The sequence below is a fragment of the Hemitrygon akajei genome, chromosome 14, assembly GCF_048418815.1.
Source record: "Hemitrygon akajei chromosome 14, sHemAka1.3, whole genome shotgun sequence".
NCBI lineage: Eukaryota > Metazoa > Chordata > Chondrichthyes > Myliobatiformes > Dasyatidae > Hemitrygon > Hemitrygon akajei.
In genome coordinates, this window is record NC_133137.1 from 93,717,946 (window position 1) to 93,737,794 (window position 19,849).

The 19,849-nt window shown below is 38.2% G+C and overlaps 1 protein-coding gene across 1 annotated transcript in view; it reads right to left on the bottom strand.

The window, feature by feature from the left end:
- Position 1: 1 nt before the first annotated feature.
- Positions 2-19,849, bottom strand: part of dnajc2 (DnaJ (Hsp40) homolog, subfamily C, member 2) — a 41,044-nt gene continuing 21,196 nt past the window's right edge. Inside the window, exons 7-17 of the mRNA XM_073066636.1 lie at positions 18,370-18,435; positions 15,989-16,080; positions 12,851-12,972; positions 11,734-11,883; positions 8,847-8,935; positions 4,159-4,228; positions 3,027-3,208; positions 1,972-2,072; positions 1,631-1,741; positions 322-476; positions 2-136 (exon numbers count right to left, since the gene is read on the bottom strand). Coding sequence (XP_072922737.1) covers positions 65-136; positions 322-476; positions 1,631-1,741; positions 1,972-2,072; positions 3,027-3,208; positions 4,159-4,228; positions 8,847-8,935; positions 11,734-11,883; positions 12,851-12,972; positions 15,989-16,080; positions 18,370-18,435 — 1,210 coding nt within the window. The 3' untranslated portion in view covers positions 2-64. The remainder of the gene's footprint in view (positions 137-321; positions 477-1,630; positions 1,742-1,971; positions 2,073-3,026; positions 3,209-4,158; positions 4,229-8,846; positions 8,936-11,733; positions 11,884-12,850; positions 12,973-15,988; positions 16,081-18,369; positions 18,436-19,849) is intronic.

Below are 19,849 nucleotides of genomic sequence, written 5' to 3' on the forward strand. Positions count from 1 at the left end.
CTGGATTTTACCATTTTATTATCAAATAACACATGCACAATGATAAAAGGGATTGTGGATCATTTCATTTCTTCACTCTAGCAGTATTGACTTGGTCTTGTGCAGCTTTTTTCGCTTTAACCATTTCAACAAGTTCCTATTTTAAAAAAAAACAAAAGAATTCACAATGCAGGACAAAATGTTGAAATCAGGCAAAGTACAAAATCCTATAGCTATACATGTTCCAGAACAGTTTGTAGATATGAACTGATTTATATTTCATTATACATTGTTCATTTTGGCTCTGGCTGCTATAACATTCCAGATCTGAGAAATATTTACCTTGTATCTCTTCATGCAATCTTTCTTGGTTCTTCCTGGAACAGTAGCTGCTATTTTCTCCCATCGTTCAGGTGTGTTAACTGGATATGTCTTTAGTGCCTGTTCCAAAAGCTTCTGTTCTTCTGCTGTCCAAGGGTTAATTTCACAACCAGGCACTACAAGGAAGCAAAGTGAATGTTAAATATAAAACCACAAATACAAATTATCTTAAACACTTCAATGAACTTCAGCAATACTGTTTGTGAGATTTGAATTTTAAATTAATTCCTTAAATATAACAGCTGGCTACACACACAACATGATTCCAGGACAACTTGCTAGATTTGTCAGCAGTAAGAATGACAATGGCCATTCCCTGGTTAAAAAGCTACAGTTGAAAGAAAATTGCAGCTTGTTAAGTCCAAATCCCAGTCCCAGCCAATCACTGAATGTTTGAAACTTTTATTTTTTTGTAAAAAGATCTTAATACTAACACATTTAAAAATATTAGCTAGTTGATTTTTTAAAAGAAATCAGGACAACCTGTACCTCATGAGGCACAGATTTTATGGTGTAAAATAGAAACGTGGGTCAAGCCAATCAGCCCAAGTTTCTCCAGTATTGAATGCCACAAGGTGTCTAATGTTAATGTAGCCTCATTTGTTTATAAACTGTACTTGTACAAATTTTGCTGTCATTAATATGAACAACTGCTGCTCTTTTGCTCTGCATTAGTTTATTTAAATTCTGACTTCTTGCTTTAGTGGAAATTTCTGAGCCCAAAGTACCACCCTTTCCAGACAAATGAATTATGTTTCACAGGTATGACACTGGTCTACTGAACTAAGAGAAATTTCAGAAGCAGTAAGGGACTGAATGCAGTTAAATATTAGTGGTGCCCAGAATTACAATCACCAAGGTGGAATGGTTATGGCATTGGATATAATATGGAAATTGATAGGCGAAACAGAATGACAACACTACAAATTCTTTGGTTCAAATCTTTGAAAAAATATAATTATCATAAAATACAAGTTTTCAACATTTGCAAAACTAATTTTTAAAATTCCATATGCGGACCAGTGGGATTTGTAAACCATCAGCTCTGGGGGAGTAAAACAATTTTAACTAAATGAATAGAGGATTTAAAAAAAAGCATTCATGAATGACAGTGCCAAGTTCTGTTTGTGTCCTACCTGTAAAGATGACAACCCAATCTATACACTTTTTCCTCTTTTCCCTGAATGTATTCCATCTCTTTTGAGTATAAGTTAGTGAGAACAGATCTGAATAAATGCTCATGTACAAATTAAATGTTAATTTTTTTTACCCTCAAATCTTTCTGAAGGAATTGCCTTATCCACTGTTGCAGCTGCTGTACTGTGTTCCTTATTGAATTTTTCAAATGCCTTCTTGTTTATTTCATCTTTTTGTTGAGGATCTGTGGAAATAACAGAATGATTAAAAACTAACATTTTCTGATAGTAGTTTGAATAAGAAATCTAAACAGCCAATTTTAAAGAATGTAAAAATGATTTGAGTATTTTCTGTTAATTAATAAATGGTGTCATTTATATGAAAGTATATAAGTAGATTTTTAATTTATACTTCAAAATAACCTCTTCAATCCAGTTCACAAAGTGAGGATTAAATAAAAGCTTCAGCACTTACCAAGTTTTTGTAAATTCTTGGCTTTTTGGATTACATCCTTGGCTGTTCTTTTAATTCCACTTGTTGAATGTGAATTGATAAAGTTAGCAATTACTTCCCATCTAAAAAGAAAGTGCAGTTTGATGTAACTGTGAATTACTTACTACATTTGGATATTAAAACATTAAAGATAATTGTTGTTTGTGTTTTCTTTAAATGGAATGAAGTAAAAACTTTAAAGGTATGTGAATATCCACTTATCCAACTGGGACATTTTGATGAAGTAACCCAACCTAAACACTTAATCTTTGCTTTAATAAGACTGTAGTTAGAATACTAACAATCCAAAACCAGCAATACTAGTAACCTGAACTAAATGCTGGAAAATCTCCGCAGGTCAGGCAACATGCGAAAACAACTAAAGTTTCAGGTCAAACACTCTCTTTCCACAGATGGTGCTTGACTTGGTGTTTCCAGCACACAGTTTATCCTATGAGTCTGATTGAAATGCAACACATGATAATGTCCACATACTCTTTCTGGAAATGGACATTTGATTAAGTCTTTAGAGAATTGCTACTACCTTTGCAAAAAAAAAAGACTAAATTCAATTGGAGAAAATCAGAGAAAATTAAGTGGGAAAATAACCAGAAGAAAAACAAATAGTTCCCTTGACTCAGAATAGTTAGAGCTGTAATGCTTATTAATACTGTTCAGAATAGAAACTGAGATGTACAGAAGTGGAAAAGAAAAAAAATGAAGGTCAAATGAATCAACCTACTTGCATTCCATATTTTTTGTATATCTGTTAATCTTATACTGCTGCCAAAGGAGAATTTGTGGTCACCACCCAACAAGTAGCACCCCCAAGGACTCGACCCACATGTAAGAAATGTGAGAAAGAAACACGTTGCTTAAGATTTTTTTCCTTTAACTTGAAATTTTACAACCAGATATAATGCTATCAAAAGCAATTTAATTGTCTCAAAAATACTTGGTTATATTTTGGCTTTTGCCAGTGCCACACCCAACAAGATGCAGTATTACATAAGTTACAAGTAGTTTCCAGGTATTACCTTGCATTAGTTCCAGCAGGGAAGATATTTACACCCTTTATCAGGAGCTGCAAGTCATCCTCAAGCCAGGCTTTGCTTCCTCCTCCACAACCTGCAACATGATCTGAGCTTTTTGTAGCCTGCCGCATGCGTGCCTCTGCTTCCTCTTTTTCTTTTGCTAATTGTGCATTCACCTCTTGGATCTTCCAATAAAAAGTTAAAATTAGAACAACACTCAAGTGCCAGCGATCAACTTTTATATATCCATATCCATTTTTCAGCTATCTCCGTGCATCTTAAAGGAAACTGGCTTTTAAAGCAGAGCAGTCATGTTCATGTGGATAAAGTGACCAAAGAAAAGGCACTGCAAATTGCAAGTACTTGAAAATAACCCATACCACTACAAGCATATCATTTTGCCTTTGGGTCATTTCATTTGATGGAAATTATAAACATTTTAATGCGGAGAATTCACACAAAGCAGCAAGTGGGAGAATGGTCAGGGATAGTAAAGTGGATCATTGATAGCTCTCAAGAGAACATAAGGATGGTATCATTTTAAGCCTTCCCCTTTGATCTAATATTAGAGAAAAGTAAGAGCCCCAATTAAACAAGAGGATCCAGACAGTGCTGATGGAAGGGAAAGTAGATTGAGTGTAAGTTAATTGATTAAAAACAGACAAGATATGTAGATCACTTATGTTAATGTGTATGCTTTTTTTTTGACTGAGGCAAGGTAAATTACATTGGGAAATGAAGTACCAGCAAAGAAATTCAATCAAATATTTTGTGTGTCCTCACAGAAAGAGACAGGAAATAATGGAGAATTAAAGACAAACTCAAAGAAATTAACCGTGAATAAAAAAATAGTATTGTAGAAATTAGTGGGACTGAAGGGCAATAAGTCTCCAGGATCTGATGACCTGCATCCAAGGAGGCAACAACCATGGTGACAGTCAAGGCACGAACGCGAGTAAATAAACACACCAATATGAGTTCTGACTAGAATGTGCCACATCACATAACATTTCAGTGTCATTTTAGTCTCAAGGACACTGAAGCAACCCATGTCATGTAATCAAAATTTGCAGACCATGTGCCAACAAAAGATTGTTCTTTCTTGCATCACCCCAACATACATTTTACAGCATACCTGTTTCTGAATTTCAACTTGGCCTTCATCCCTTGTACTTGATGCAAGTACTTCATTTAAGGTTTGTAGGCTAGGAGAAAGGAAAACAAAGAACATTGAAACTGGGAAAGTAGATCCTAATATCTGCATTCCTTATACTCTTGTTAAAACATAACAATGCATCCACGTGCATTTAGGCAAAAATAACACAGTAACTGAAATATAACAAACCAAAGTTAGCGCCTACCTGGTTTCAATCCACAATTTAAAATTTTATGCACATGCTATATAACAATTTATGAGAAACAAGTGCTGTGTGGCTAACAGTTAAACCACAGGCCATGATGGAAAAAGAAATCACTTTATGTGAACTCTAAAAATAGAAATCAACTTTATGTGAACCCTCCAACCTAGTATACAAAAGTAGAACCACGAGTTCAGCCACTGCTGAATGTAAGACAGCAGAGGGTCATTCAATCTCGGCGGGAGCCCAGGTCACTAAAATTAAGGATGGTAAATGTAAAAAACGTTTCTTATGTACTCTCAGATGACCGTCCTGGGTAGGGTACATCAATATCAGTAGCAACAACACTGGGAACAGTCATCACAGAAGGAAGAACTGTCTACCACCCAAGAGGGAGCCTGACCAGTTCATCTCACATGGCCCAAGCCACGAGTTGTGTGATTTAATCTAACAAGTGAAGAATTAGAACAGTGAATCAATTGAAATTATTGCAAATTAATTATGTGGCATGTTTAAAGAATTTGAATACTAATAAAATCAAGTTGTACTAAACATGTCTGATACGTCCACGGCATTACCTTATAGAGGTAGTAGGACCACGCGAGATTGTTTTCTTCAAAACAAATAGTAAATTTTCAGTACTATAACATTTAAGATGCATCATTATTCTCCATATAGAGATGCAATCAAATTCAACTCCAAGCAAAGGAAGAAACCTTTTAAAGCTTGGCTAAGAAATTGATTTCAAAAAAGGTGTTAAAGGGGAAAGGATATAGATGTAGGCTATGAAGTTTAGAAGGGGGGGATTGCACAAACAATACAGATCAGGCAGCAACAAACCATAAGCCTTCCATACCCTTCCCATCCATGTATTTATCAAATTTCTCTTAAATGTTGAAATTGAACTTGTATCCACCACTTCCGCTGACAACTCGTTGCACATTTTCACCACGTGCGCTCTTAAATATTTCACCTTTCACTCTTAAACTATGCTTGCTTGCATTTACCTAGCTATACAGCTCAAAACTGAAGTTTTCTACACATGCCTCCTCTCAAAGCAATTCTATTAGATTCTTTTGCTTTCATTTAAATGCTTTGCAGCTTGCTAATTTAGTTGCTGCAAAGCCATAATCTCCATGTTCCATATAAGATTATGGAGTTTGTGACATAAACTCAGTTTCAATATCATTATAACAACACACACAAAATGCTGGAGGAACACAGCAGGCCAGGCAGCATCTATAGGGAGAAGCACTGTCAACGTTTCGGGCCGAGACCCTTCCACCAGCATTTTGTGTGTATTGTTGTTTGAATTTCCAGCATCTGCAGATTTCCTCGTGTTTGCTCTTCAATATCATTATTTTTTATTTGTATTTATATTTATTTTAGAAAAAATGGAGGGGGAACGGAAAGAGAAGAAAAAATACTATAGAAACATAGAAAACCTACAGCACAATACAAGCCCTTCGGCCCACAAAGTAGTGCCAAACACGTCCTTAACTTAGAAATTACCTAGGGTTACCCATAGCCCTCTATTTTTCTGAGCTCCATGTACTGTACAGGAGTCTCTTAAAAGACCCTATTGTATCCGCCTCTACCATCATCGCTGGCAGCCCATTCTACACACTCATCATTCTCTGCGTAAAAAACTTAACCCCTGACATCTCTTCTGTGCCTTCTTCCAAGCACCTTAAAACTGCCCTCTCGTGCTAGCCATTTCAGCCCTAGGAAAAAGCCTCTGACTATCCACACGATCAATGCCTCTCGTCATTTTATACACCTCTGTCAGGTCACCTCTCATTCTCCTTCGCTCCAAGGAGAAAAGGCCGAGTTTACTCAACCTATTCTCATAAGGCATGCTCCCCAATCCAGGTAACATCCTTGTAAATCTCCTCTGCACCCTTTCTTCTACATCCTTCCTGAAGTGAGGCGACCAGAATTGAGCACAGTACTCCAAGTAGGGTCTGACCAGGGTCCTATATTGCTGCAACATTACCTCTCGGCTCCTAAACTCAATCCTACGATTGATGATGGCCAATACACCATATGCGTTCTTAACCAGAGTCAACCTGCGCAGCAGCTTTGAGTGCCCTATGGACTCGGACCCCAAGATCCCTCTGATCCTCCACACTGCCAAGAGTTTTACCATCAATGCTATATTCTGCTATCATATTTGACCTACCAAAATGAACCACCTCACACTTATCTGGGTTGAACTCCATCTGCCACTTCTCAGGCCAGTGTTTGCATCCTATTAATGTCCCGCTGTAACCTCTGACAACCCTCCACACTATCCACAACACCTCCAACCTTTGTGTCATCAGCAAATTTACCGACCCATCCCTGAGGCACTCCACTGGTGACCAACCTCCATGCAGAATATGACCTGTCTACAACTACTCTTTGCCTTCAGTGGGCAAGCCAGTTCTGGATCCACAAAGCAATGTCTCCTTGGATCCCATGCCTCCTTACTTTCTCAGTAAGCCTTACATGGGGTACCCTGTCAAATGCCTTGCTGAAATCCATATACACTACATCTACAGCTCTGCCTTCATCAATGTGTTTAATCACATCCTCATAAAATTCAATTAGGCTCATAAGGCACAACCTGCCTTTCACAAAGCCTTGCAGACTATTCCTGATCATATTATGCCTCTCCAAATGTTCATAAATCCTGCCTCTCAGGATCTTCTCCATCAACTTACCAACCACTGAAGTAAGACTCACTGGTCTATAATTTCCTGGGCTATCTTTACTCCCGTTCTTGAATAATGGAACAACATCCACAACCCTCCAATCCTCCAGAACCTCTCCCGTCCCCATTGATGATGCAAAGATCACCAGAGGATCAGCAATTTCCTCCCTCGCCTCCCACAGTAGCCTGGGATATATCTTATTCAATCCCAGTGACTGATCCAACTTGATGCTCCTGCACATCCTCTTTCTTAATATCTACACACTCAAGCTTTTCAGTCCGCTGTAAATCATCCCTACAATCGCCAAGATCCTTTTCCGTACTGAATACTGAAGCAAAGTATTCATTAAGTACCTCTGCTGTCTGCTCCAGATCCATACACACATTTCCACTGTCACATTTGATTGGTCCTATTCTCTCACATCTTCTCCTCTTGCTCTTCACATACTTGCAGAAAGCCTTGGAGTTTTCCTTAATCCTGTCCGCCAAGGCCTTCTCATGGCTCCTTCTGGCTCTCCGAATTTCTTTCTTAAGCTCCTGCCTGCTTGCCTTATAATCTTCTAGACATCTATCATTACCTAGTTTTTTTGAACCTTTCGTAAGCTCTTCTTTTCTTCTTGACTAGATTTACAACAGCCTTTGTACACCACGGTTCCTGTACCCTACCATCCTTTCCCTGTCTCACTGGAACATATCTACGCAGAACTCCACGCAAACATCCCCTGAACATTTGCCACATTTTTCCCATATATTTCCCTGAGAACATCTGTTCCCAATTTATGCTTCCAAGTTCCTGCCTGATAGCCTCAAATTTCCCCTTACTCCAATTAAATACTTTCCCAACTTGTCTGTTCCTATCCCTCTCCAAAGAGATAGAATTGTGATCAAAATACTCTCCCACTGAGAGATCTGACACCTGACCAGGTTCATTTCCTAATACCAGATCAAGTATACCCTCTCCTCTTGTAGGCTTATCTACATATTGTGTCAAGAAACCTTCTTGAACACACCTAGCAAACTCCACCCCATCTAAACCCCTGACTCTGGGGACATGCCAATCAATATTTGGGAAATTAAAATCTCTCACGATAATAACCATATAACCATTACAGCACGGAAACAGGCCATCTCGGCCCTTCTAGCCCGTGCCGAGTGCTTACTCTCACCTAGTCCCACCTACCTGCACTCAGCCCATAACCCTCCATTCCTTTCCTGTCCATGTACCTATCCAATTTTTTAAAAAAATGACAAAATCGAACCTGCCTCTACCACTTCTACTGGACAACCCTGTTATTATTATACCTTTCTAGAATCTGTCTCCCTATCTGATCCTCGATGTCCCTGTTACTATTGGGTGGTCTATAAAAAACACCCAGTAGAGTTATTGAACCCTTCCTGTTCCTAACTTCCACCCACAGAGGCTCAGTAGACAGTCCCTCCAAATCTTCCTTTTCTGCAGCCATGACACTATCTCTGTTCAACAGTGCCACGCCCCCACCTCTTTTGCCTCCCTCCCTGTCCTTTCTGAAACATCTAAAGTCTGGCACTTGAAGTAACCATTCCTGCCCCTAAGCCACCCAAGTCTATGTAATAGCCACAACATCATAGCTCTAAGTACTGATCTGTGTTCTAAGCTCATCGGCTATTTATCAAAAGGATACTCTATTAAGACATGAAATACATGATACGAAATATTTTTTAAAAAATAGTAAATCTTTGTCTAGTATAAACCACATAAGGCATGAGCAGATAAGAAACTGTGATATTTACCTCACTAATTCAAGTCGGTCACAGAGTTTCTCCACATCCTCCATCATTTTCACATTTTCAGCTTGATTATCCGTAAAGTAGTTCCAATTCTTTTAAAAACAAAAAGTGAATCACCGTACAATAATGAGACTAGAAAGCAGTGATGACAATAACTTCAGAATCCACTTGCACTGATTTTATAAAATCCTCATACACCATACAGAACATGTAGAGGTCAAGTCTACTGACTGTCTTTTTATAAGGAAAGTCCAAGTTTTAGTCTCTGCTACTAGAGGATGGCCAACACTGTACTGAAGATGCTTCGGTTGCTCGTAACCATTTTTTTCTTGCAAGGACAAGTCAAAGGGAAATAGTGTGTTTGGGAACACAAACATACACGGAAATTCTGTTCTAGGTGTCATTTCTAAGCTCTAAGCTAGACATGTCTAATTTCTAAGCAATCTCTCAGGCAGGACAGCTAGGTCTGATGACACTTGGAACATTGCACTAGTTCAAGGCAATATCTCCTGTAGGTCAAAGACGTGGCCTTTTTTGTATAATATTTCTATCTTACTGATGTTGACTTTCTTATAGGCTTTAATTTTGGTTGTTATCAGTCTGATGGCTGTAAATTATTAATGTCACAAGTTTACTTTTTAATGTTTAGTGTCAGGGAAAAAATTCTCAAAAGGATGATAAGTAAAGAAAGAATCAGTAAATACTTTGCGTAGACAGTCCTTCTTATCCACTGCCAAATTTTTGTTGTAAATTGGCATCTGGGATCAAAATATAAGTGAGTGAGTAGCAGAAATGGATTAGGTTGCTGTGAATTGATATTAAATATAGCCAACTAACTTAATTCTATCAACTAATATACCACAGGGTCTAGTGTGCATGTCTAGTCATCTAATTACAGAAAGGCAATCATTGGTTTTGAAACTGTACAGATAGGAGAAACAAGATTAATTATTAATTTTACACCAACTTCAAGGATTAAAGAAACTGGCCTTGTTTTTGAGATTAACTAATCAAGGTGATAGTGGGGCAATAAATTAAAAGGGTAGAAAATGGCATTGACAACATAGATGTGGACACATTTATGATGAACAGGTATTGAGATCTGATGACTTGACAGAAAAGTAGAAAGGTGGGAGTCAACAATTTTAGAATGAGACAACTCTTACCAAAATGATAAGACAACTGTAAACAAAAGACTTCTCTAAACCCACTTCAAGCAATTTAGATAACAAAAAGACCCAAGAAAGATAATGAGAGGTCAGAAGACATGGTAGAAGACTTTGTTGAAGTTTATTTTTAAGAATGCTACTTTTTCAGAGAAGCAAAGAGAATTTGTGGTAAAGACTCAGAGAATGGACCAGAGGTCCATGTGGTAGAGGGGGTAGATATGATTTTTTGTAGTAGACTAATGACATTGGATTGGAAGTGGATAATATTGCAAATGTTGTAATGAGATCATAATCAGATTTATTGTCACCGGCATGTGATGTGAAATTTGTTAACTTAGCAGCAGCAGTTCAATGCAATACATAATCTAACAGAGAGTGAAAAAAACAACATAATAATAAACAAGTATATCAATTATGTATATTCAATAGCTTTAAAAGAATGCGCAAAAACAGAAATACTGTATATTAAAAAAAAGTGAGGTAATGTCCGAAGCTTCAATGCCCATTTAGGAATCAGATGGCAGAGGAGAAGAAGCTGTTCCTGAATTGATGAGTGTGTGCCTTCAGGCTTCTGTTTCTCCTACCAGATGGTAACAGTGAGAAAAGGGCATTAATAATGGACGCTGCCTTTCTGAGACACCGCTCCTTAAAGATGTCCTGGGTACTTTGTTACGACCTTCTGCGGCTTCTTTCAGTCCTGTGCAGTAGCCCCTCCATACCAGACTGTGATGCAGCTTGTCAGAATGCTCTCCATGGTACAACTATAGAAGTTTCTGAGTGTATTTGTTGATACGCCAAATCTCTTCAAACTCCTAATAAAGTACAGCCACTGGCTTGCCTTCTTTATAACTACATCGATACTGTCGGTACACTTTCTAATAAGTCATTAAACTATTTATAAAAGATTACATAATATACAGCCGGGTTAAGTAATATCACTAAAATAGATTATTCAGTCATTGCTACATTGTTGTGGGTTCTAACAAGGTTTCAGCTTTGGAGGCAGAGATAAGCAAAGCTAAGTTTAAGAGTTATCTCATACCCACTAGAAACTAATTCACCATATTGTAACTGACATCAATATCTGGAGAATAAGGGACATAAAAACTTGCAAGAAGAAGAATGGACAAATGGCCAAAATACTAAACTAGGGCAAAATGATTAAAAATTGCCATCTACAGTCTGCTAAATAAATTGCCTAATGTCAATAGAAACATCCTAGGAATTAGAATAATTCTTGTTGAAGGAATTAGCATAGTTAAATCACTGAAGGTTTAGTAAGCAAACAGAAAGGCTAGCAATTTGTTCATTGTTTTCTTAAGAGAGAGCAAGAATGGTAGCAGACAAGGTCAAGTTAAACTAATTTTGTTTCTGATCTCTACATCAAATTGAACAACTATTCTTTAGCATGGAAGACAATAGCTAAAGAAATAAAATTTGCTGTTAACTTGATGTAGTTACTGATCTTTGCACTCCAATCTTAAGTCTGCTCTTGTTTTTTTTTTGCAGGAACAATTGCATGAGGTTATCCAACTAAGCTTACCAAGATACCAGTTATATCAAAAAATTAAATGGCTTTCACCAATTGAGAAAGCTATGGTTGTTGGTTACTCCCAGCAAAGTAACTCAACTGCTAAAATTTATGCCAGAAAATCATTCAATCAAAGCTCAAAATTTCAATTCATTAATCTGAAGAAATGCCCAGCCAGGCTTCATCACACCTTACAGACTGTCCGCAGCTTTTGCCGTTCTTTCTTAATTGCTTTCTTCTGTATTTCTTTTTCCTTCTTCAGTTGCAGTGCCTGCTGCCTGGCTTCCTCTTCTTCTTTTTCTTTGGCCAATCGAACAATTTCCAATTCAGCCTGCTTTTGCTATTTGAACAAAATATTTTCAATTGCTTTGTAAAACATAGGTTAAAATAAATCTAAGAAGTTTGCATAATTAAAAATTACAGCTGTAAAATATCACAAGATATTTGTGATAAAATTCAACCTTTTGAGAATTCTAAACAGCTCAAAAACATACACAATTAAATCTTAATTGTATTATTCCAAATAAACAATTTGATTGTTTTATAGGATAATAACAGAAAATTTAAATACTACTGCACAGCAGGTAAGAAACCTGTGCAACTTGTACATTCTCCTTGTGTCTTTGTTGGTTTCCCAAGGTGCACATACCAAATAAGTGCAGATAACGAACTCGGGCAATTATTCCTCTCTGCACTTTGTAGCACGTCGGGCAGCAACCTTGCTGTTCCTTCAGCAATTTTTGTCCTTTTTTTTTTTAAAAATGAGGCCAAGTTGCTAGCTCTATGCTCAACCCAGCATGGATGGAAAGCGTGCAAGGAGCTAGCCGAATTTGAACCCGGGACCATCCGCCTCGAAGTCCAGTGCCAATGCCACTACACCAGGGGCTGGCCAGAAGAACTCAAGGTGGCCATTGTACATTGCTTCAAGAATGTGAGAGATAGAATCTAGGGGCTGTTGAGGGGGGGAACGTGGGGAGAACAGAGTGAAGGATTCCTGCAAATGGGTGCTTGATGATCAGCATGGAGTCGATGGGTCAAAGCGTATGTCCCAGTGTGTAATAACTCACTTAAAAAAAGTCCCACTTCATTATAAATTCAACCTTTCATATTCTTCATACTAGGCATGCAACCAGAGGTTGGTGCTACATAGTAGTTGTATGAAGAAAATATTTCCAGACTGGTTTGCAAGGTTGGATAATGATAGTGATCTTCTGAAAGTATGTTTTAATAATTACCTGTAAGGCACAGAAATAGGAATAGTAGTCTGGCCTTGGCTAACTAACAAACATGCTCAGTTTTGTCCTTACTTTCTCTTTTTCTTCTTGCTCTTTTCTTTTTGCTTCAGCCTTTGCCTTCTTTTCTGCTTCTTTCCTTGCTTTTTCTTCTTCTTTAAACTTCTTAATTCTAGGATCACAATTGTATGCAGTATCTGTAAAATAAATCACATGTTTTGGGCTTTAATACTTTATACTTCCATACATTGTGATAGATCTATAGACCAACAGTCACGCAGCTTGCAGCAATAGAAATAATGACAGGACTTTCTATTGGCAGCCACTCTGATAACTGTACACTTAAAAGTCACAAGTGTAATGCTTCTGTTGATTAAAAGGAAGAGGACATTATCATATTAGAAACTATTTCTGATTTTTAAATCATAGTAAAAACATCAAAGCTGAGGCTGAATGATCAACTCAATCATTCTGGCTGCCACCAATTGGAAGGTTGTTAACCAGGATAACAGCATTCCCGGTTTTTTTGTTGAGCTAGCCATTTAATGCCTCATGTTAAAGAAAGCACCATCAACAACAAAATAGGCTCTCCATACTGCATGCAAGTACCAGTAGTGCTAAAATTCAGATGCTTTGGACTCTCACAAAACAAAGTATCTCACAGTTTGGAGGGATGATCACCAAGCCCGGAGGTTAGGTCACAAGCATTTCATCACCAGTCGAGGTGACATCATCAGTGCACAACTGTTTCTGCTGAGTGTTTGCTGGACTCGTTGTTCTGATTGCTCTGCTGCTGGCCTCTAGTCCCCACTGGGTCCTGGCCAACTGGATAGCTGAGTGATCTCCGCAGGCCTGTATCACTAGTTATCAGTCATCGTGAGCATTGATTCCTTGGGTGTCCGCAGAACCAGCATTTCAATCACTTCATTTCAAAACATCTCATGCTGGCACAGTCCTAATGTTCATACATTTTTTCAAAGATTCAAAAACTTTATTGTCATTCTAACCGTACATCAGCTCTGCAGGGCAGAATGAGACAGCGTTTCCCAGGAGCAGTGCAATCATAACATAACAAATGCAACACTAAATAATAAACATAACAATAAATAGTAACAACCACATGTCAGTTAAAAACAAGCTATAAGTGTCCAGTGCAAGTTAAAAGTGTCCAAAGCAGAGTCAGGTAGAGCAGCTATTTAGCAGTCTGACTGCCTGTGGGAGGAAGCTGTTTAGTAGCCTTGTGGTTTTAGTTTTGATGCTTCTGTAACATTTGCCTGATGGCAGAAGAACAAACAGTTCATGGAGAGGGTGTGAGGGGTCTTTAATGATGTACCGTGTCTTCTGGAGGCATCGACTCTGAAAGAGGTCTTGGACAGAAGGTAGGGAGACCCCAATAACCTTCTCTGCTCCCCTAACCACCCTCTGCAAGGCTTTTTTGTCGGCAGCACTGCAGCTGGAGTACCAGGTTGTGATGCAAAAGGTCAGCACACTCTCAACCACGCCTCTGTAGAATGTAGTTAAGATGTTAGTGGGGAGTGATGCTTGTTTAAGCTTCCTCAAAAAGTGCAATCTCTGCTGGGCTCGCTTCACAATCCCAGTGGTGTTCCTGGACCAGGTGAGATTGTCCGAGATCTGCACCCCTAGGAACTTGATGTTTTCCACTCTCTCCACTGTGGAGCCACTGATGCTGAGGGGTGTGCGCTCAGGCTGAGACCGTCTGAAATCGACGATCACCTCCTTGGTTTTGGTGACATTAAGCATCAAGTTGTTGTCACTGCACCAGCTCTCTAGGTGTTTCACCTCCTCCCTGTACATTGTTTCATCATTTTTGCTGATGAGCCCCACCACTATGGTATCATCAGCAAATTTAATAATCAGGTTCTCCTTGAATCTGGCTGCACAGTCATGTGTTAGCAGTGTAAACAGCAATGGACTAAGCACACAGCCTTGTGGGGATCCAGTGCTCAATTTCATAATTTATAAAATTTATTAATTTCATAAATTATAAACTTTATTCCTAAAAAATAAACTTCCTAACTCAGTGTGACAGTGAAAAATATCTTTAGAACCAGCCTATTTTAAATACATTTCTGGTCCTTCTTTCACTAAGTTTTATTTCAAGAGTGTGGCAAAGTGCTTCTCAGTCCTTTATAGCCAATTCTCAGAATCAGAATCAGGTTTAATATCACTGGCATACATCATGAAATTTGTTGTTTTGCAACAGCAGTACAGTGCAATACATAATAAAAACTATAAATTACAAAAAATTTTTTAAAAAAAGAGAAAATTAAATAAGTAGTGCAAAAAAGATGTCGGGGAAAAAACACTGCGGTAGTGTTCAGAAGCTCATTGTCCATTTAGAAATCTGATGGCAGAAAGGAAAGAGCTGTTCCTGAATCGTTGAGTGTGTGTCTTCAGGCTCCTGTACCTCCTCAATGGTAGCAATGAGAAGAGGGCATGTCCTGGGTGATGTGGGCCATTTTTGATGGATGGCACCTTTTTGAGGTATCATGTTTTGAAGGTATCGTGGATGCTGGGGAGGCTAGTGGCCACGATGAAGCTAGCTGAGTTTACAATTTTGTACTGCTTTTCTGATCCTGTGCAGTGGCCCTTCCATACCAGACAGTGATGCAACCTGTCGCAATGGTACCTCTGTAGAAACTTGCAAGTGTCTTTGGTTCTCCTTAAATTCCTAATAAAATATAGCCGCTGCCGTGCCTTATTTCTAATTGCATCAGCATGTTGGGCCCAGGATAGATCCTGAGATGTTGACACCAAGGAACTTGAAACTGCTCACCCTTTCCACTTTTGATCCCTCAAAGAGGACTGCTGTGTGTTTCCTTGACTTCCCTTTCCTGAAGCCTAGAATCAATTCCTTGGTCTTACTGATGATGAGTGCAAGGTTGTTTCTGCAACACCTCTCAACCAGCTGATCTATCTCACTCCTGTACGTCTCCTTGTCAACGTCTGAAATTCTGCCAACAATAGTTGTGTTGTCAGCAAATTTACAGATAGTGTATGAGCTGTGCCTAACACACAATTGTGGATGTAGAGAGAGTAGTGCAGTGGGCTAAGCAGCATCCTTGAGGCTCGTTAGTGTTGATTATCAGTGAGGTGGAGATGTTATTTCCAATCTACACAGACTGTGGTCTCCCAGTGAGGAAGTCAAGATCCAGTTGCAGAGGGAATTTATAGATCAAATATAAAACTTACCAACTAAGGTCCTAATTCTATTCATTTCTTCTTTTTTCCTCTGTGCCCGAGCTGCTCGGTTCTGCTTCTCAATCCATTTCCTCTCATCTCGGCTGCAGAGGAAATAAAATCAGTAGAAGTATTAGGACCAGATTATTGATCCTCTATCCTGAAGTGAATTAGTACCGATTTCCAGGTCATGTTTGATTATGATGAAATGGTCCAATCTGTGAATTAGCCTTATGTGCAACTCTCACTATGGCAGACAATACAACAGGGTCATTAGATTAATGAAGCTGAACTAAAAAAAATTACAAATGGAGCAGAAGTAGCATCTATTAATGTGGCAAATTTGAAAGTTTTTAGCACACAGGTGTTCCAAGACACTTGAAGCAATAAGCAGCGAGATAAGACAACAATATTTAATGGTCTGATTTCTTGCTAGAAAATGAAGAAAAAGTTAACATGATTGAGTAGATAACTGTAGGTCAGGAGAACAGAAGAAATTATTAGTGTTGAGCGAGGGGTGTCAGTACTACTGCAGAGGTTTTGAGAACCAATTGTAATCCACTAGTGATAGAGAAAGCTGCGTGAAGAAGACAAAAGCAATTATTGGTAAATGATATGAGAGAGAGGGATTACAACCAAAGGTAAGTGTGAGAACAGACCTCATTATAAATGACATGGGCATAAGGGTGGTCGAGGGAGGGTCCAGAGAAGTGGAGGGAGAAATTCAATAATACTTGATTGTGTGGAAGAAAGGAGAGAGAGATAGACATGGCTGCTTATGTGGTATGCAGACATTTGTTTTGAAACTCAATCACTGACGGTGCACGTGAATGTCACAGTTAATTTGCACATGAGAAGATTCCACTTACATCAATACAATAAGCCCCTTTTTGTGGTACTGGTTAAAAGATAAACACTGGGCCTCAGGAGGCCTCACTGTGGTCTTTTAAATAGAGTTCCCTTAAGTTCTCAATCTCTCCTCACTGGATTCTGAGAATCAGTCTAGTAATCCACACTGCATAGACACTCTTGCTTGGGTATGGGGAACATGCAACATGTAAACTGTGGTACTAAAGACCTGCAGCCCAAATGTGAGTCTTGCTCAAAACACAGTGCAAAATGCTGAATTTGAGGGACAAGCCAAGAATGTCTACATTTGAGGAGGGGGAAAATGAGACATGTACAAAAGCAAGTGGTTGATTATCTGACACACCATCTATGTGTGTCATAACTAAAATTGCATTTTCTCCATTGCACTGTCATTAATGAAAATATGAATGGTAGGAAACTTCAACACAGATTACAATGTGATTCTATGTGTCACATCAGTGCACCTGATGCCAGTCACCATTTTATCCCCTGCCATTCCGGCATATTCCAAGCTACGTCAATAATTCCATGACCATTAAATTAACGGCCCCACAGATATATTTTCTTAAAAGCCTTCTGAAAACCATGTAAATAACATCCACTGACTCCACCCAGCCCACCACTAATTTATTCACCTCTTCAAAAAAATAAAAAGTCAGCTTTCTCAAAAATAGTTCGCTATTTTACATATATTTGCTGGCTTGCTCTAAAAATCTGAAAATATGCGATGTTTACAGTCCTTCTACTCTTATTAAACACTCCCAACAGGTAACAGGTACAATAGTCTAACTTTTCCCACCCCACCCCTCACTTTTCTAAGACAGCAAAATAAGTATGCAATTTTAGTATCTAAAAGGTCTGGTTTCCAAATCAAAATTCTGGCAATTAGGGTATCTACTCTGGTTACATTATTTCAATTAATAGCCAGGTAAGTAAAGCACTTGCCTCTCGATGACTATCACTTTTGTAGCATATGATTTTCTTCACTGTTCTTACTTTGTTAATGTGTATTATAATGAGAAGAATTCCACAGCTCTTTATTAGGTTCTTTCACTATCATAAATATTAACACAAATATTTAACAGATGCATCAGTCCTTTCTTCAGATTTCAAGTACTAAAACTGTTCCTGATTAATTCTCCTTTTCAAACGCAACTGATATTAATATGCTTCATATTTTCCCCTCTGCTTTGACCCCTCTTTCCTATATCACTAATTCAGCAGAAAATTTCTCATTAGAAGCCATTGCAATTAATCTTACCCAGTAATAGAGGACAGAGGAAAAAGACAGTCAGAAATGCAATTAGAATGGTGGCCTGTTGATGATTGTGGAGGAGAAGTGTAATGAGGATATAACAGGGTTAATTACAGAAGCAACAGCAACTTTAGTTACAAAATTCAAAAAGACAGTCTCAGTGAACGATTAGATCTGCCTAATAGAAAATTTGCATGCATTTTTATTAAAATAGGTTAAAGGCTTGAAAAATATTGACAAACTAAAAGATGGATTAAAGATTACATACCACTCAGCTTTTTCTTTCTCTTCTTCATCTAAGTAAGAAAATTCCCGCCAGGAGTCAAAGTTATACCTAAAGAAAATTTAACATTGACAATGAATGACACAGAGAAAATATAAACCAAATTCTCACAGAATCAGTTAATTGCAAAATGTCAAAAATCAAACTGAAATTCATCTCTGTAACTCAAGTGTTTAAAACTTATAACTACATGCCCAATTACCAATGACAATGATGTCAAAATTTCACCTGGCAAACTTGAGGGTAGAACAATATTCTAAGCTCTGTCCTGCAAGAGATTACCAGACAGACTCAGGATTCAAGGATGTGCTCTGTACCTCGAGGACAAGCATCCTCAAAAATCTCTAGCAAAATTATTGAACATGATTTTCCCTGAATAAAATGACATTGATTTGGTTTGATTGCATCAGGCTTCTTTAACTAACTATTTCTTCTTTTATTATAGAGTCCATCATCTAATCAACTGCCCTACGATTTCCTATTTCATGTCTACCACCTTTATTGAGTAAAGGAGTTATCTTTCCCATTTTCCAATCTATGTACCCTCCTATAACTTGTTTTTCAGAAACCAACCAATTTCTCTACTACCTCTGCAGCCACTTCTTTTAGTACCCCTGGATAGAGGCCATGAGATGTTCCCAATTCTTACTGTTACAAGTTCTTCCCTTCTATTTGAAGCTAGTCCACCTGGTAGTGTTGAAACATTGGCAAAGTCCTCCACCATGAAGATGGGTGAAAAACATTGGTTTAAATGATCTACCATCATTGTACATCTTCTGACCTTTCCTTTAGCTTATTTTCCTAATCTATCCTAGACAATTTCATATTCTGAAATTGCAGCTCATTTGAAAACTCTGCTTTTTTATTAGAAGGCTCCATCTGAAATTTTATCTGTAACTTTCCCATGCTGTGATCACAACTCCCTCGGGGCTCCTTGCCTACATGATTAATCCTATCTCATTACACATGACCAAATCTAAAATAGTCTGTTCCCAACTAAGGACTGTATCATATTGCTCTGAAAGGCAATCCAGGATACACTTCATAAATTCCTCTTCCACAGTACCATTCCTACATCAATTCCTCCAATATGCAGGTTAAAATCACATAAAGTAATTGTAGATCCCTTTCTTTGGCAGATCCCCATTTATACTTTGTCCTATGAAGATGTAACATCTTGGAGACCTATAGATTACGCTGTCTCATGTCTTTCCCCTCATATTCTTTACTTACATGCAAATTGCTCTTTGTAAGCAGATCAATTACATCTGTATCAGTACTCACCACTGTACTATTATATTCCTTGATTAACATTACCCCACCTCTTTCCCTTTTTGCTTATTGTCTTGCAATGAGGACTAACAGAACCTTGAGTTCCCAGTCCTTGTCACCCTGCAATCATTTTTTAGTTTGCTGAATTCAGTACATACACTCCAAAGCAGGTGTGTCCTTCACTGAGTAAGCA